A 15,000-nucleotide genomic window follows, 5' to 3' on the forward strand; every position below is an offset into this window, starting at 1 on the left:
GCAGTTAGACTAGAGGAGCTGATAAGACGAAATGCTTTTGATTCCACCCTGTTTAAAAGAGCGGTATGAGTGGAACCCCACCTTTAATATAAATGTGAATTTTACTCCATACATGCACGAGTAAGGCCTATGTGCAGCCGGGGGTGGAGGGTGAGAAAAGCTGGCAGAGACGACTCGGAACTGTTAACTTCATTGTAGTTGTTTTTGCTAAAGATGAGATATGAGATTTCCAGTTAAGATTATTAGTAAAGGAGAGACTGAGAATGTTCAGTGTAGAAGACGGAGACAGTTGAGTGTTTTTGAAGAAGAGGGGATAGTTGTCTGGAAGATTGTATCGAGGCGATAGGTGAAGGAATTGAGTTTTTGAGGCACTGAACAATACTATGTTTGCTCCTCCTTAGTTAGAAATTTTAGATAGATCATAAGCCGCGTTCTGTGGCTTCACTGAGCGAGCTCTTTAATTCCTGAAGGGTTGGACGTCTCTGAAAAGACGTGGAAAAATACAAGGTGATATCATTAACATAACAGTGGATAAGACTAGAAGTTTGGCTTAGATCATTGATAAACAATGGGAAGACAGTGGGTGACAGGACAGAACCCTGAGGAACACCACTGGTAATAGATTTAGGAGAACAGTGACCGTCTGACCGTCTACCACAGCAGCAATAGAACAGCCAGAAAATAAACTTGAGATGATGTTACAAAAAAAAATATAAAGCTTGCAGAGAGACCCTACACCAAGGTTGTCAAACTCATTTACCCCAGCGGGCCACATTTCATCAGAGTATACAGTACCCGGGCCAGATAATTATAAGCAGATCGATACCACTTACTTAAGGAGTAATATAATAATGATAATAATAATAATAATGCTAAACATAATAGTAATAATAATAATAATAATAATAATAATAATAATAATAATAATAATAATAATGATAATAATAATAATATTATTATTATTATTATTATTATTATTATTATTATTATTATTATTATTGTTATTATTATTATTATTATTATTATCATTATTATTATTATTATTATTTTTGTTATTATTATTATTAATGATAATAGTAATAATGATAATAATAATAATAATAATGATAATAATAATAATAATAATAATAATAATAATAATAATAATAATAATAATAATAAAGGTGGATTTAATCTACACTCGTGTTCAGGTATAACCTAAAAACAAAGTTGCAAAGGTAATCAATCAATTATTTCCCTTAATTTGCAGTACTGCTGTTCCCAGAAACTTGGCATCTCTTGTGTCTGTACAAGTGCATCAATGTTTGGCACTAAGGATTGAGCAGTGGCTACCTTCAGTGTTGAATTGAGATGTTCATCAGCTAGTTGAGACCTGAGTCGAGACTTATTCAAGTTCATCACAGAATAGAGTTCGCAGACATAGGTACTGCCGAACGTTGACAATCTTTAAGGCCAAACATTTAATTCGGGGATATGTTGGCCCAACATACTGATGAAACGGTTGAAAACTTATCCTTCGACACAGAATTACACTGAGGCTCAATTAGTTCTAACTGAAACTGTTCTGGTACCTCATCAGCACTAACAAAGAAAGGGTTGCGGAAAATAGAAAAATCATGCTCAAGGTTTTTAAAGTCTGCAAATCTTTCTCCGAACTCGCTCACTAACTTGGAAATCTTGTTGCAGTATTTTTCGGTGTTGATATCACCATGAAACTCAGATGCGTCTTGCAGGGACTTCAGAGTTGGAAAGTGTGCACTATTACTTGTTAATAATTGGCGTTCGAAAAGTTTAAGGTACAGCTGAAAGGTACGAATAGAGTCATGTAAATCTGTCACCAATTTCTTGCGATCTTGCAGCTTTCTATTCAGGTAATGGAAGTGTTTTGTCATATCAACCAAGAAAGCTAGATCTTGAACCCATTCTTTGTCTCTCAGTTTCTGCACATCCCTTCCTTTCTCATGCATAAACCTCTGTATTTCACTTTTTAATTCATAAAAGCGCTTCAGCACGACTCCTCGGCTTAACGAACATCATTGTGGTATGGCAGATTTCGCCACTGAATGTGAATTTCCTCCAATAAGCTGTTGAACTAACGGTGGTTTATACCTCGTGCACGTATGAAGTTCACTTCTTTAATAACAACATCCATGACATGATCCATCTTTAATGTTTAACTGGAAAGTACTTGTCTGTGAATTGTGCAATGAACACTGTGAAGTTGATGGTTTGAGTTCACAGCTAGTAATTTTTCCTTTAACTTGGTTGCCACGCCAGCTTTTTTACCAACCATTTTTAGGTGCTCCATCTGTAGCCAGACTCACAGTTTGCATCCAGTCAACAGCTACTTTATCTAGTGCACCTACCAAATTAAAAAATATATCATCCCCCTTTGTTGTTCCCTTCCAGTTCTACCAGTTCTACAAATTCTTCAGTTACCTGCATATTTTCATCTACACCACGTATATAAACTGCAAGTTATGTTGTGTCAGTTACATCTGTACTTTCATCAATTGCTACAAAAAATGCTACAAATTTAGCAACTTTTTCCTTGAGCTGACTGTTAAGATTTTCTGATAATTCATTGATTCTATCTGAAACTGTATTTCTTGAGAGGCCTATGTTCGCAAGCGCTTGACGTTTTCAGGGCAAATATCTTCCGTGTCCAACAACACACATTTCTTTATAAAGTTGCCCTCCGAAAAAAACCTTCGATGATACAGATATTTCTTGTGAAATCCTATAACTTGCCCGAACTGCAGCATCACTGGCTTGTTCAACACATTTAAACACTGTCTGCTGCTTTTTGAGTGAGTGTTCTAACTCCCTAATTTTTCCTTCACGCAACTTTCCTCCATATTCATCATACTTTGAAGCATGAGTACTTGCGTAATGCCTGCGAATGTTGTATTCCTTCGCCACAGCTACATTTTGGTTACAAATCAAAGAGGTTGGTTTTCCATTCACTGCAACAAAAACAAAAAAAAAAGTAAAAAATGTTCCACTTTTCCTGCACTACACGATGTTCTCCATTAACTTTTTTTTCTTTGAAAACCTGATGAAGGGATTAAAAAATAAGTTTGTATACGAGATATTGGATATACGTAACGCTCCAACAGTCCACCTGACTCGAGGGACAAAACTAAGACTAGTTTTCGTGCTCGAAGGCTGGGTGAAGCAAGAGCCTGCTGCGTCACGTTCACGTTTAATACCTGTAAAATAGTCGAAATGGACATTGTTTCAAACATGATAAATATGTCTGACGTACAAAGACAGAGAGCGATCTGATTTTTCACTATAAGTGATAACCTTAAGAGACGAAAGACTGTATAAATTAATCATATAAACATAAGGAAGGCCACCTGGAAGACTGGAGTAGCAGATGTGTCGCGGGCCGCATTGAAGAGTGTGGCGGGTCGCATGTGGCCCACGGGCCGCGTGTTTGACACCTCTGCTCTACAGTCCAGTAGATGTGTTGGTGCATGTTTTATTGCATTTTTTTATATTTATAGGTGAAGCAGAAGATACTGCTTCTAAGAGAGAGAGAGAGAGAGAGAGAGAGAGAGAGAGAGAGGAGAGAGAGAGAGAGAGAGAGAGGAGAGAGAGAGAGAGAGAGAGAGAGAGAGAGAGAGAGAGAGAGAGGTTTCTCGAACATGGTCATCTGAGGGTAAAACTAACATACCTATTATAATGTATATATATATATATATATATATATATATATATATATATATATATATATATATATATATATATATATATATATATATATATATATATATATATATATATATATATATATATATATATATATATATATGTGTGTGTGTATGTGTGTGTGTGTGTGTGTGTGTGTGCGTGTGTGTGTTTTGGAAGAGATTGACTGACAGAGAGAGTGCCCGGAATAATCATAAATATCCATACAAAGCGAACCAAGAAATGATACTGAAGTAGTTAGTGGTTACTCATACATGCAAACCAGAGGTCTGTCAGGTAAGAAGGATCTTTGCTGACATTTCACAGAATAGGATATTAGCACCAACAGACTCAGCATGGAATATCAGTTGAAGTTGGAATTCGTGGATAAATTTCTTTCAGGCACAAGTTTTGTAAGATACTTTTGAGTTTGTATTATATTTTATCCTCTTCACCAAGCTACAAGATTCTGGAAATGTCATTATCACAGAATTTTCAGTAACGAAGCTGATGAGGAAGATGTGGCGGGAATATCTTTTATTCTAAAAGTATCGGGTTTTGTTTGTATGTTGTCAGTGCGTCTGTCTATTTGTTCTTCTATCTGCTAATCTTCAGCTCTCTTCAGAAGAGCATCGTGAAATTCAATATGATATCATCTTCGTATTCAGTATATATATTTGAATTTCTTGTTGGTATGATTTTATTAATCTTCATCTTTTCCCCGAACTGCTTCGTAAAACTTAGTATAATTTCACGATTCTGTTCAGATCTCTCTTGGGTACAATTATATTCATCCTCAAATATTATCATACCCATCACTCCTCATAAACTCTTCCATTCCATCACCTCGAAATATCTATCACCCAAACATCGCCCATCAACCTCATCATCCCCGTCACCACCTCTCGCGCCACATCGTAATGATCCTTTCACTACCATCACCACACATTTCCCCCAAACCTAACACATCACGACCCATTACCACCGTCACTTCCCATCACCACCCATCACCATTGAGCACTATCACCACTTTTCAGCATCCTTACTGTCACCCATCACTGCCCATTACCCTCCATCACCACACGGGGCTAAGGGATGGCTCCATGAATTAGCAAAGATAGAATGATAAATACACGCACAGCATTTCAGTATTTATTTAGTGCACATGTTACGGAAGAGGTGATCCACTAATAGTCTTACCTGTTAAATCATCTGTCAAATAAGATATATAGTGGATACTTCTCGATTATCTCATCCATTAACTCTTTCTGTACCACGTTACCAGTTTACCTATATTCTAAAAGTCAACATATGATATTATGAAGCTGCCTTTTTGTTTAATGAAGGAGTGGAAGGGTTATCTTTAGTTATTCATGCGCTTCAGTTATATTTGCTCTAACTTGAAACTGATGATTGTACAAGCTTGGACATTGCCGGTAGGAGTGCGTGGATTAATGTGAGTTTCCTTTGCAATGAAGAGGTAAAAAAACTGTATTTAGTTATTCAAGTATTTCAGTAATTATATATTCCCAATGACCTGAAACTGATGATTACATAAACTTAGGCATTGTCTGTAAGATTGACTGAATTTACCTGGGTCTGCTTTTTTTATTTTTATGCCAAGGGCAACAAAAATCCAATAAAAAAAAAAAATCCCACTGAGATGCCAGTCCCAGAAAACGGGAAAAAGTTGAAGGATAAGTGTCTTGAAATCTCCCTCTTGAAGGAATTCAAGTCATAGGAAGGTGGAAATACAGAAGCAAGCAGGGAGTTCCAGAGTTTACCAGAGAAAGGGATGAATGATTGAGAATACTGGTTTACTCTTGCATTTGAGAAGTAAACAAAATAAGAATGAGAAAAAGAAGAAAGCCTTGTGCACCGAGGCCGTGGGAGGAGGGGAGGCATGCAGTTAGCAAGATCAGAAGAGCAGTTAGCATGAAAATAGTGGTAGAAGACAGCTAGAGATGCAACAATGCGGCGATGAGAGAGAGGCTGAAGACAGTCAGTTAGAGGAGAGGAGTTGATGAGACGAAAAGCTTGTGATTCCACCCTGTCTAGAAGAGTGGTATGAGTGGAACACCCCCAGACATGTGAAGCATATTCCATGCATGGACGGATAAGGCCCATGTACGAGTACAGAATTAGCAACTGGGGGGGTGGGGGTGAGAAAACTGGCGGAGATGTCTCAGAACGTCTAACTTCATAGAAGCTGTTTTAGCTAGAGATGAGATGTGAAGTTTCCAGTTCAGATTATAAGTAAAGGATAGACCGAGGATGTTCAGTGTAGAAGAGGGGGACAGTTGAGTGTCATTGAAGAAGAGGGGATAATTGTCTGGAAGGTTGTGTCGAGTTGATAGATGGAGGAATTGAGTTTTGAGGCATTGAACAATACCACGTTTGCTCTAACCCAATCAGAAATTTTAGAAAGATCAAAAGTCAGGCGTTTCTGTGGCTTCCCTGCGTGAAATGTTTAATTCCTGAAGGGTTGGACGTCTATGAAAAGACGTTGAAAAGTGCAGGGTGGTATCATCAGCGTAGGAGTGAATAGGACAAGAAGTTTGGTTTAGAAGATCATTAATGAATAATAAGAAGAGAGTGGGTGACAGGACAGAACCCTGAGGAACACCACTGTTAATAGATTTAGGAGAAGAACAGTGACCATCTACCAGAGCAGCAATAGAACGGTCAGAAAGGAAACTTGAGATGAATTTACAGAGAGAAGGATAGAAGCCGTAGGAGGGTAGTTTAGAAATCGAAGTTTAGTGCTAGACTCTATCAAAAGCTTTTGATATATCCAAGGCAACAGCAAAAGTTTCGCCAAAATCTCTAAAAGAGGATGGCCAAGACTCAGTAAGGAAAGCCAGAAGATCACCAGTAGAGCGGCCTTGACGGGACCCATACTGGCGATCAGATAGAAGGCTGTGAAGTGATAGATGTTTAAGAATCTTCCTGTTAAGGATAGATTCAAAAACTTTAAATAGGCAGGAAATTAAAGCAATAGGACGGTAGTTTGAGGAATTAGAACGGTCATCCTTTTTACGAACAGGCTGAATGTAGGCAAACTTCCAGCAAGAAGGAAAGGTAGATGTTGACAGACATAGTTGAAAGAGTTTGACTAGGCAAGGTGCAAGCACGGAGGTACAGTTTCGGAAAACAATAGAAGGGACCCCAACAGGTCCATAAGCCTTCCGAGGGTTTAGGCCAGCGAGGGCATGGAAAACACCATTACGAAGAATTTTAATAGGTAGCATGAAGTAGTCAGAGGGTGGAGGAGAGGGAGGAACAAGCACAGAATCGTCCAAGGTAGAGGTTTTAGCAAAGGTTTGAGCGAAGAGTTCAGCTTTAGAAGTAGATGTGATAGCAGTGGTGCCATCTGGTTGAAATAAAGGAGGGAAAGAAGAAGCAAAGTTATTGATTATATTTTTACTAGATGCCAGAAGTCACGAGGGGAGTTAGATCTTGAAAGATTTTGACACTCTGTTAATGAAGGAGTTTTTGGCTAGTTGGACAACAGACTTGGCATGGTTCTGGGCAGAAATATAAAGTGCATGAAATTCTGGTGGTGGAAGGCTTAAGTACCTTTTGTGGGCCCACCTCTCTATCATACATAGCACGAGAACAAGCTGTGTTAAACCAAGGTTTGGAAGGTTTAGGTCGAGAAAAAGAGTGAGGAATGTACGCTTCCATGCCAGACACTATCACTTTGTTATGCGCTCGGCACACAAAGACGGGTCTCTGACATGGAAGCAGTAGTCATTCCAAGGAAAATCAGCAAAATACCCCCCTCAGGTGCCCCCAACTAGCAGAGGCATAACGCCATAGGTACCTTCGCTTAGGGGGATCCTGAGGAGGGATTGGAGCGATAGGACAAGATACAGATATGAGATTGTGATCGGAGGAGCCCAACGGAGAGGAAAGGGTGACAGCATAAGCGGAAGGATTAGAGGTCAGGAAAAGGTCAAGAATGTTGGGCGTATCTCCAAGACGGTCAGGAATACGAGTATGGTGTTGCACCAATTGCTCTAGGTCGTGGAGGATAGAAAAGTTGAAGGCTAGTTCACCAGGATGGTCAGTGAAGGGAGAGGAAAGCCAAAGCTGGTGGTGAACATTAAAGTTTCCAAGAATGGAGATCTCTGCAAAAGGGAAGACTCAGAATGTGCTCCACTTTGGAAGTTAAGAAGTGAAAGAATTTCTTAAAGTCAGAGGATTTAGTTGAGAGGTATACAGCACAGATAAATTTAGTTTGAGAGTGACTCTGTAGTCGTAGCCAGATGGTGGAAAACTGGGAAGATTCAAGAGCGTGGTCACGAGAGCAGTTAAGTCGTTGCGCACATATACGCAACATCCAGATTTGGATTGGAAATGAGGATAGTGAAAGTAGGAGGGAACAGAAAAGGGGGTACTGTCAGTTGCTTCAGACACCTGAGTTTCAGTTAGAAAAAGATGAGGTTTAGAAGAGGAGAGGTGGTGTTCTACAGATTGAAAATTAGATCTAAGACCGCGAATGTTGCAGAAGTTAATGAAGAAAAAGTTGAGGGGGCAGTCGAGACACAGGGTCGTTGTCAGTAGGGCAGTCCGACCTGGGGACATTTGTGGTCCCCTCCCCAGTTGGGGACTCCGAGGCTGGTGTAGGAGTCGCCATGATAATTTTGAAATTTTGTGTGAAGGGTGTGTGTGTTATTAGGTGTTTGTAGTTTTGTGTGGAGGAAGAGAGTTGTCATCAGAGGGCAGGATGTGACTGCCCCCTTGTGTTGAGACACAAAGGGGAACGTTCAGTGAGGTCACAGCTGGGTTTAATAATAAGTTCACAGCACCCCCTGATCCAGTGCTTTAAACCTCACTGGGAGTAATTATCGTTTCGTTAGGTGCCTACTGCCTCCTCCTCCTTTCTATCTCCTTTGTAATAAAGTGGGAAGAATGAAGTTACATTTAGTTATTCACGCACATCAGTTATACCTATATTTAGCTTGTCATGAAACTGATAATTGTATAAGGTTGGACGTTGTCTGTAGGGGTGAATAGGTTAATCTGAGTTTATTTGCTGTCTCCTTTGCAATGAAAAGATTAAAAAAAAATTATTCTTGCACTTCCATTGTATCCATATTTATTCTGGCCTAAAACTGGTAATTGTACGAGTTTAAGCTTGGGCATTGTCTGTATGGGTAAATGCTTTAATTTTTAGGTCTTTGGAATGATATAGTAAAAAAGAAAATCATTAGGTAACCATGCGCGTCAGTTATACCTATATTTACTCTGACCTAAGACTGGTAATTGTATAAGTTTGGAAATTGTCTGTAGGAGTGAATGATTTAATCTGAGAGTGTTTGCTGTCTCCTTTACACAGGTGACGGTGGTGGAGCCTCCTTCTATGATCCGCGTGGCGTTACACACAGGCAAGACCGTCACTTTCACCGTCACCGCAGATGAGGGGAGTCCACTGAGGCTGTCCTGCATCGTGAATGGAGGTTAGATTGATTGACTGATTGATTGAGTGAGTGATATCAGGGCACAGTGATAACGAGGAAATTAATGTTATAGCCTCGATGGAGTGAGTATTGAACTTAAATTTTTTTTATTAGTGGAAAGTATGAAAATAGTAAATATAAAATAGTTTTGCATATCTGTCTTTCCTAATTAAGAGAGAGGAAAATGAGTACGACATTATTAAGGAGTGTGCATGAAGGGTTGGGAGGAGATGAGAGCTTTAGTAATGATGCTTGGACAAAGGTAAGGAGGAATACTTAACGTGGACAAGGAGGGAGGAGGTGTTATCGTCAAGAGGTTTAAAAAAAGCAGACGGTTTGAAGAAGAAAAGAAAAGAATGAATATGAAGAAGTAAAGAACTGTATGAAGGAAAGGATGGGAAGAAGCTGAAAAAAGAGTATCTGAAAGTAACGCAAGAGAGATGAACTGCACATGTGTGTGTGTGTGTGTGTGTGTGTGTGTGTGTGTATGTGTGTGTGTGTGTGTGTGTGTGTGTGTGTGTGTGTGTGTGTGTGTGTGTGTGTGTGTGTGTGTGTGTGTGTGTGTGTGTCATTCACCCATCGTCGTCTGCGGGTCATCTATCCCAGAGTTTATAATGATGGATCTTTGGGTAGGACTGAGACCACTCACACATCAAACAGCGATGTCACAACCTTTCAGCTTATATCCCTTATCTAATTATTGCTTGGTGAACATTAAGAGACTAGACCATTTGCCTCGCCGATCCCGGGACTCAACTCGGGCCTTCTCGGTTGTGAGCCGAGCGTACTGACCACTTCACTAACCGGTGTGTGTGTGTGTGTGTGTGTGTGTGTGTGTGTGTGTGTGTGTGTTATCTTGAGGTGGGTATGTTAGATATTTCTAGTCTTTGTTCATCTCGTTTCAGCCATCGCGGCAATGGGGAGTTAAGCCTAATGAGCTACAAAAATCTTTTAAAAGTAAAGGAAGTGGCTGAAAGTTTCTTCTTGACTAGATAACTCACGAAACATGTTATAACATTTTCATAGTTAAAAAAAAAAAAGAGAAAAAGGAAGACCTCGTTTTGAGGAACGCCAAAATGAGATAAAGACGTAAATAGAGAGATAAACAGGCCGCTAGATAGATAGACAGATAGGGAGGTAGGTACGTGGGAAGGTATTCGGTTGGTTTGTGAAAAATTAGATATATACACAAGAAGGGATAGTTAAATAATATGAATGGATATGTTGATAAATTGATGGATAGATAGATTAATAGGTAGACAGATATAGTGACTGATAGACTGATTGATAGGAAGACACACACATAAAAAAAAATGTAAATAAATAGATTATTAGATGGATAATTAGATAGATACATACATAGAGTAATTGATTAACAGGTAGGTACATTGATATATAGATAGATTTATAGATAGATGTATAGATAAACAGACAGACTGATAAAAAGATAGATAGATAGATAGACTGATCGATGGACAGATAGAAACACTCAAAGGTATAATAAAAATTGCACTCAGAAGAAAACTTATCGTCACTTAATTTCCAGAAGTTAAGAAGAAAAGAAACAAAATAAGAAGCTTTAATGAAGAAGCGGACGGAAGCAGAAGGAGTAAGAAAGCCAAACTGTGAGGCATTAATTAGAATGTAGCACCAATTTACAAAAGATAATTAGGGAGCTACGTAAGTCTTTTCTTCATTACCTGAGGACACGTGGGGGCGAGATGAAGAGCAGAGGAGGAGAGAAAAGGAGCGAACTGAGGGAATGAGGGAGGAAAGAGGAGAGGGAATTGATAACTGCCTGGCGTGAGAGAGAGAGAGAGAGAGAGAGAGAGAGAGAGAGAGAGAGAGAGAGAGAGAGAGAGAGATATATATATATATATATATATATATATATATATATATATATATATATATATATATATATATATATATATATATATATATATATATATATATATATACTGGAGAGGCTGAAAATATCAATTACGTTTAGTCATTTTATGGTTAACAGTGGGGGAAATGACGTCAGACAAATGAAAAATAAAATGAAAAAACAAATTAATGTTGGAAAGGCAATAGCGAATGAGAACTATATCTATCTATCTATCCATCTATCTATCTATATATCTAGATTTATCTATCTTTCTGTTCTCTCTCTCTCTCTCTCTCTCTCTCTCTCTCTCTCTCTCTCTCTCTCTCTCTCTCTCTCTCTCTCTCTCTCTCTCTCTCTCTCTCTCTCTCTCTCTCTCTCTCTCTCTCTCTCTCTCTCTCTCTCTCTCTCTCTCTCTCTCTCTCTCTCTCTCTCTCTCTCTCTCTCTCTCTCTCTCTCTCTCTCTCTCTCTCTCTCTCTCTCTCTCTCTCTCTCTCTCTCTCTCTCTCTCTCTCTCTCTCTCTCTCTCTCTCTCTCTCTCTCTCTCTCTCTCTCTCTCTCTCTATATATATATATATATATATATATATATATATATATATATATATATATATATATATATATATATATTCTTACTATTCCTAATGAATATGAACTCATAAAGCAGCTCTGAATTTTTACTTAGTCTTTCATCTCCGTCTTTCGAGTTACAGTTTTCACGAAGGTAATTTCCTGTCTTCATTACGTCTAAAATTATGCGTCTGCTGGTGTGTAACTTTTCAAGATTACTTTTATTTTAAGCTGCACTTCATCTGGATTTTTCTCACCTTTATATTTATGAGTTTTGCTAATTTTATACTGAAGTTTTATTATCTACACTCTTATATTCCTTCGAGTTTGTTAAATTTAAGATTCATTTGAGAATTGTACAATTTCATGCTATTTTACCGAGAGTTTTAGTGACCACCTGTTTTAAAGATAAGGTAACCTTTCTTATAGCACATATTTTTTTTCTCTTCTTGATAACTGAGAAGGACGCGGGAATAACAAGCCTTTGGAGAAAGTAATGCTCTTACAAGTGTCTTTTTCCATTAATCATTCTGCGGTGATTTCACCCTTAGTTGGCAAAGTGTGAGTTAGAAAGCTATTTAGTAAGACTTCCACTAAAGCTAAGAATAACTAATATTTTTATACAATAAATGCAATGGCGCTTATGAGACAGCATCATGAGCTAAGAAAGGAAGTGGCAGAAGGAAAGTGACTGACGGTAGTGTAGAAATTTCGTAAATGAGATCACTATAGGAGGTGGGAACAATTCACATTCCTGTGTGAGATGGTCTTAAAACTTTGGAAGCTGCTGGTTTGTAGTCTTTGCTGGTTTCAAGTGGGGGACGAGTCGTGCACGCAGGGAATTTGTATGAATAAAAAATCATGAATATGATTGAAGGTAGATATGAATTTTTAAAGGAGACCTGTTCAGAAACCTTACAGACGATATTTCGCTGACGGTTTGACAAAGGCAATGAAACCCCTGCGAGTGTTTTTTCTCTCACATTGTGTTGTGAAACACTTTTTCTTTCAGTCAGTAATGAGAGGTAATTGGCATGAAAACCTTTGCTTGCTGCAGCATGAGAGCATATTAGCTCTTTTGTATCTCTAGGCATAATCGAAATAAAATAAAAAAAAGATAGTAGACTGATTAGATTAAAACACATTTGGTGTGTCTCTGAGAAATATTTTGAGTTGGACATTAAAAACGAAAGTGAACAGGGAAATTCGTGTGTATTTGTGAGTTGGCATTTAAAGTGAAAAGCATAGATACATTAATGGGACATTAAGTTGAAATAAGTTCGGTATATTTATGTACATAATTTTAAGGTAAGCAGAAGAAAATTCTCCCCTCCCAACAAAAAAGCAAGATAACCTAAACCTACACATCTTGCCTAAAAGGACAAAAATACTGAGGCACAACAAAACATCTTTAATCAAGGCACGGAGGCGAACATGACAAAAAGACCAAACAAAACTCGCAAGTTGGAGCACCGAGCACCGGAGGAAACCAAACAAAAGTGAACAAACACGTGCGAAGATGAGAATGGAACGAAAACGAAGCTGCATAAAAAAAAAAAAAGCACCCATGTCCTCTCTTTCCATCCCTAACATTTACCCTTAAATAGATAGATAGATAGATCAGTAGATATATAAATAAAGATGGATAGATAAATAAATAAATAGATAGATCAATAGATATATAGTTAAAGATATATAGTTAGATAGATAGATTGATTGATTAATAGAGGGATAAATAGATAGATAGATAGATTGGTTGATATGCTCTAATATTAATTTTACTAGAACCTTTTATACTTTATTTTATTCACGTGGGTGGACGACAATTTATTTATTTATTTTTTTTTATTATGTGGGAAAGGGGAGGAAGTTAACTCTTCACTCACTTCCTTTACATGTTACCAGAATAGCATTCAAATGACAAATGCAGTAAAAACATGTAAGCCTTAAGTGTCATACGTACATATTTCGGTCATTTCGGTATAAACGGTTGAACTAAGGAACAAACTCGAATAAAAGAGAAAAGGATGAAAGAAAGAGGTGAGGTACATGTCATGGTTTTAAAAGAGCAACATATCTACCGCACTTACTTCCGCTATGTATGGCACTGCCCCTTAACTCTTGCTATCTTCTCCCGCTATTTTCACGCTAACTGCTCTTCTGAGCTTGCTAACTACATGCCTCCCCTCCTCCCACGGTTTCGTTGCACAAGGCTTTCTTCTTTTTCTCATTCCTATTTTGTGTACCTCTCAAATGCAAGAGTAAACCAGTATTTTCAATCATTCGTCTCTTTTTCTGGTAAAGTCTGGAACTCCCTGTCTGCTTCTTTATTTTTTCCTTCCTATGACTTGAACTCTTTCAAGAGGGAGGTTTCAAGACACTTATCCTCCATTATTTGATTTTTCTATTTGGAATTCTCTATGGGACCTGGTATTCAGTGGGCTTATATATATATATATATATATATATATATATATATATATATATATATATATATATATATATATATATATATATATATATATATATATATATATATATATATATATATATATATATATATATATATATATATATATATATATATATATATAATATTTTTTTGTTGTTGGCCTTGCATTAATGAAAAAAATAAAAAATCTGATGTACACGACCTGCTGAAAGACTGCTTGTCATGCTTTGTGATGAAATTATCAGATCAGAAAGATAAGCGTTGAAAGAAAACACTAAACACAATGTAGGTGAGATTTGACAGCTGACCACATACGCTAGCTACTGTACCTTCGCCTACGTACATCCCCCACGTCATCCTGCTCACTTATTCTATTCTCGGGTTTAAACAGTATCAGTTTTCTCCTTCCTGTCCCTCAGCCACGTCCTGTACAGAATTATTCCTGTCACCACATGTTACGACAGACGCCTCGTGCATCTTTGAAAACGTGGCCATTATTAAATACGGTTTAAGGTCTGTCTCTGATGCGTGTGTGTGGCTGGTTTCTCCTGACGTTTCGAATGTGTGGGATTTCTTTTCTTTTATTTTTTTTTTCTCTTTCTATTCTCAACGTGTCCTTTTAGATTCGTTTCGAAAAATTTTTTTTGCCATCTTCCATAGTTAATGTTTTTTGTTCTCTGTTATTCCTTTCGTTTTGTATGTCTTTTTTCTTTTTTATAGTTTACTCAGTTGCAGGTTGTCTGATCTTTCCGAACATTATTTTACGTGCTTTAACGTTTGTTCTTTCTGGTATTTTTTCTCTCCGTTTTTTCTCTTCCATCCCAACTTTTTCTATTTCCTGGCGTTGTTTTCTAGGCGTATTTACTTGCTTTCTTCACAACTTTCTCTGTTTGCTCGTCTTTCACTATTTCTAAGCTTCGCCCTCCTCTCTCTTCCTGCGGCTCCTC

The 15,000-nt window shown here is 37.9% G+C and overlaps 1 protein-coding gene across 1 annotated transcript in view; it reads left to right on the forward strand.

Moving 5' to 3' along the window:
* The window catches only part of LOC135106653 (hemicentin-1-like), a 198,662-nt gene that overhangs the window by 142,746 nt on the left and 40,916 nt on the right, over window positions 1-15,000 (forward strand). The window contains 1 exon segment of the mRNA XM_064015949.1: window positions 9,041-9,161. Coding sequence (XP_063872019.1) covers window positions 9,041-9,161 — 121 coding nt within the window.

The sequence above is a fragment of the Scylla paramamosain genome, chromosome 13 (assembly GCF_035594125.1).
Source record: "Scylla paramamosain isolate STU-SP2022 chromosome 13, ASM3559412v1, whole genome shotgun sequence".
Lineage (NCBI taxonomy): Eukaryota > Metazoa > Arthropoda > Malacostraca > Decapoda > Portunidae > Scylla > Scylla paramamosain.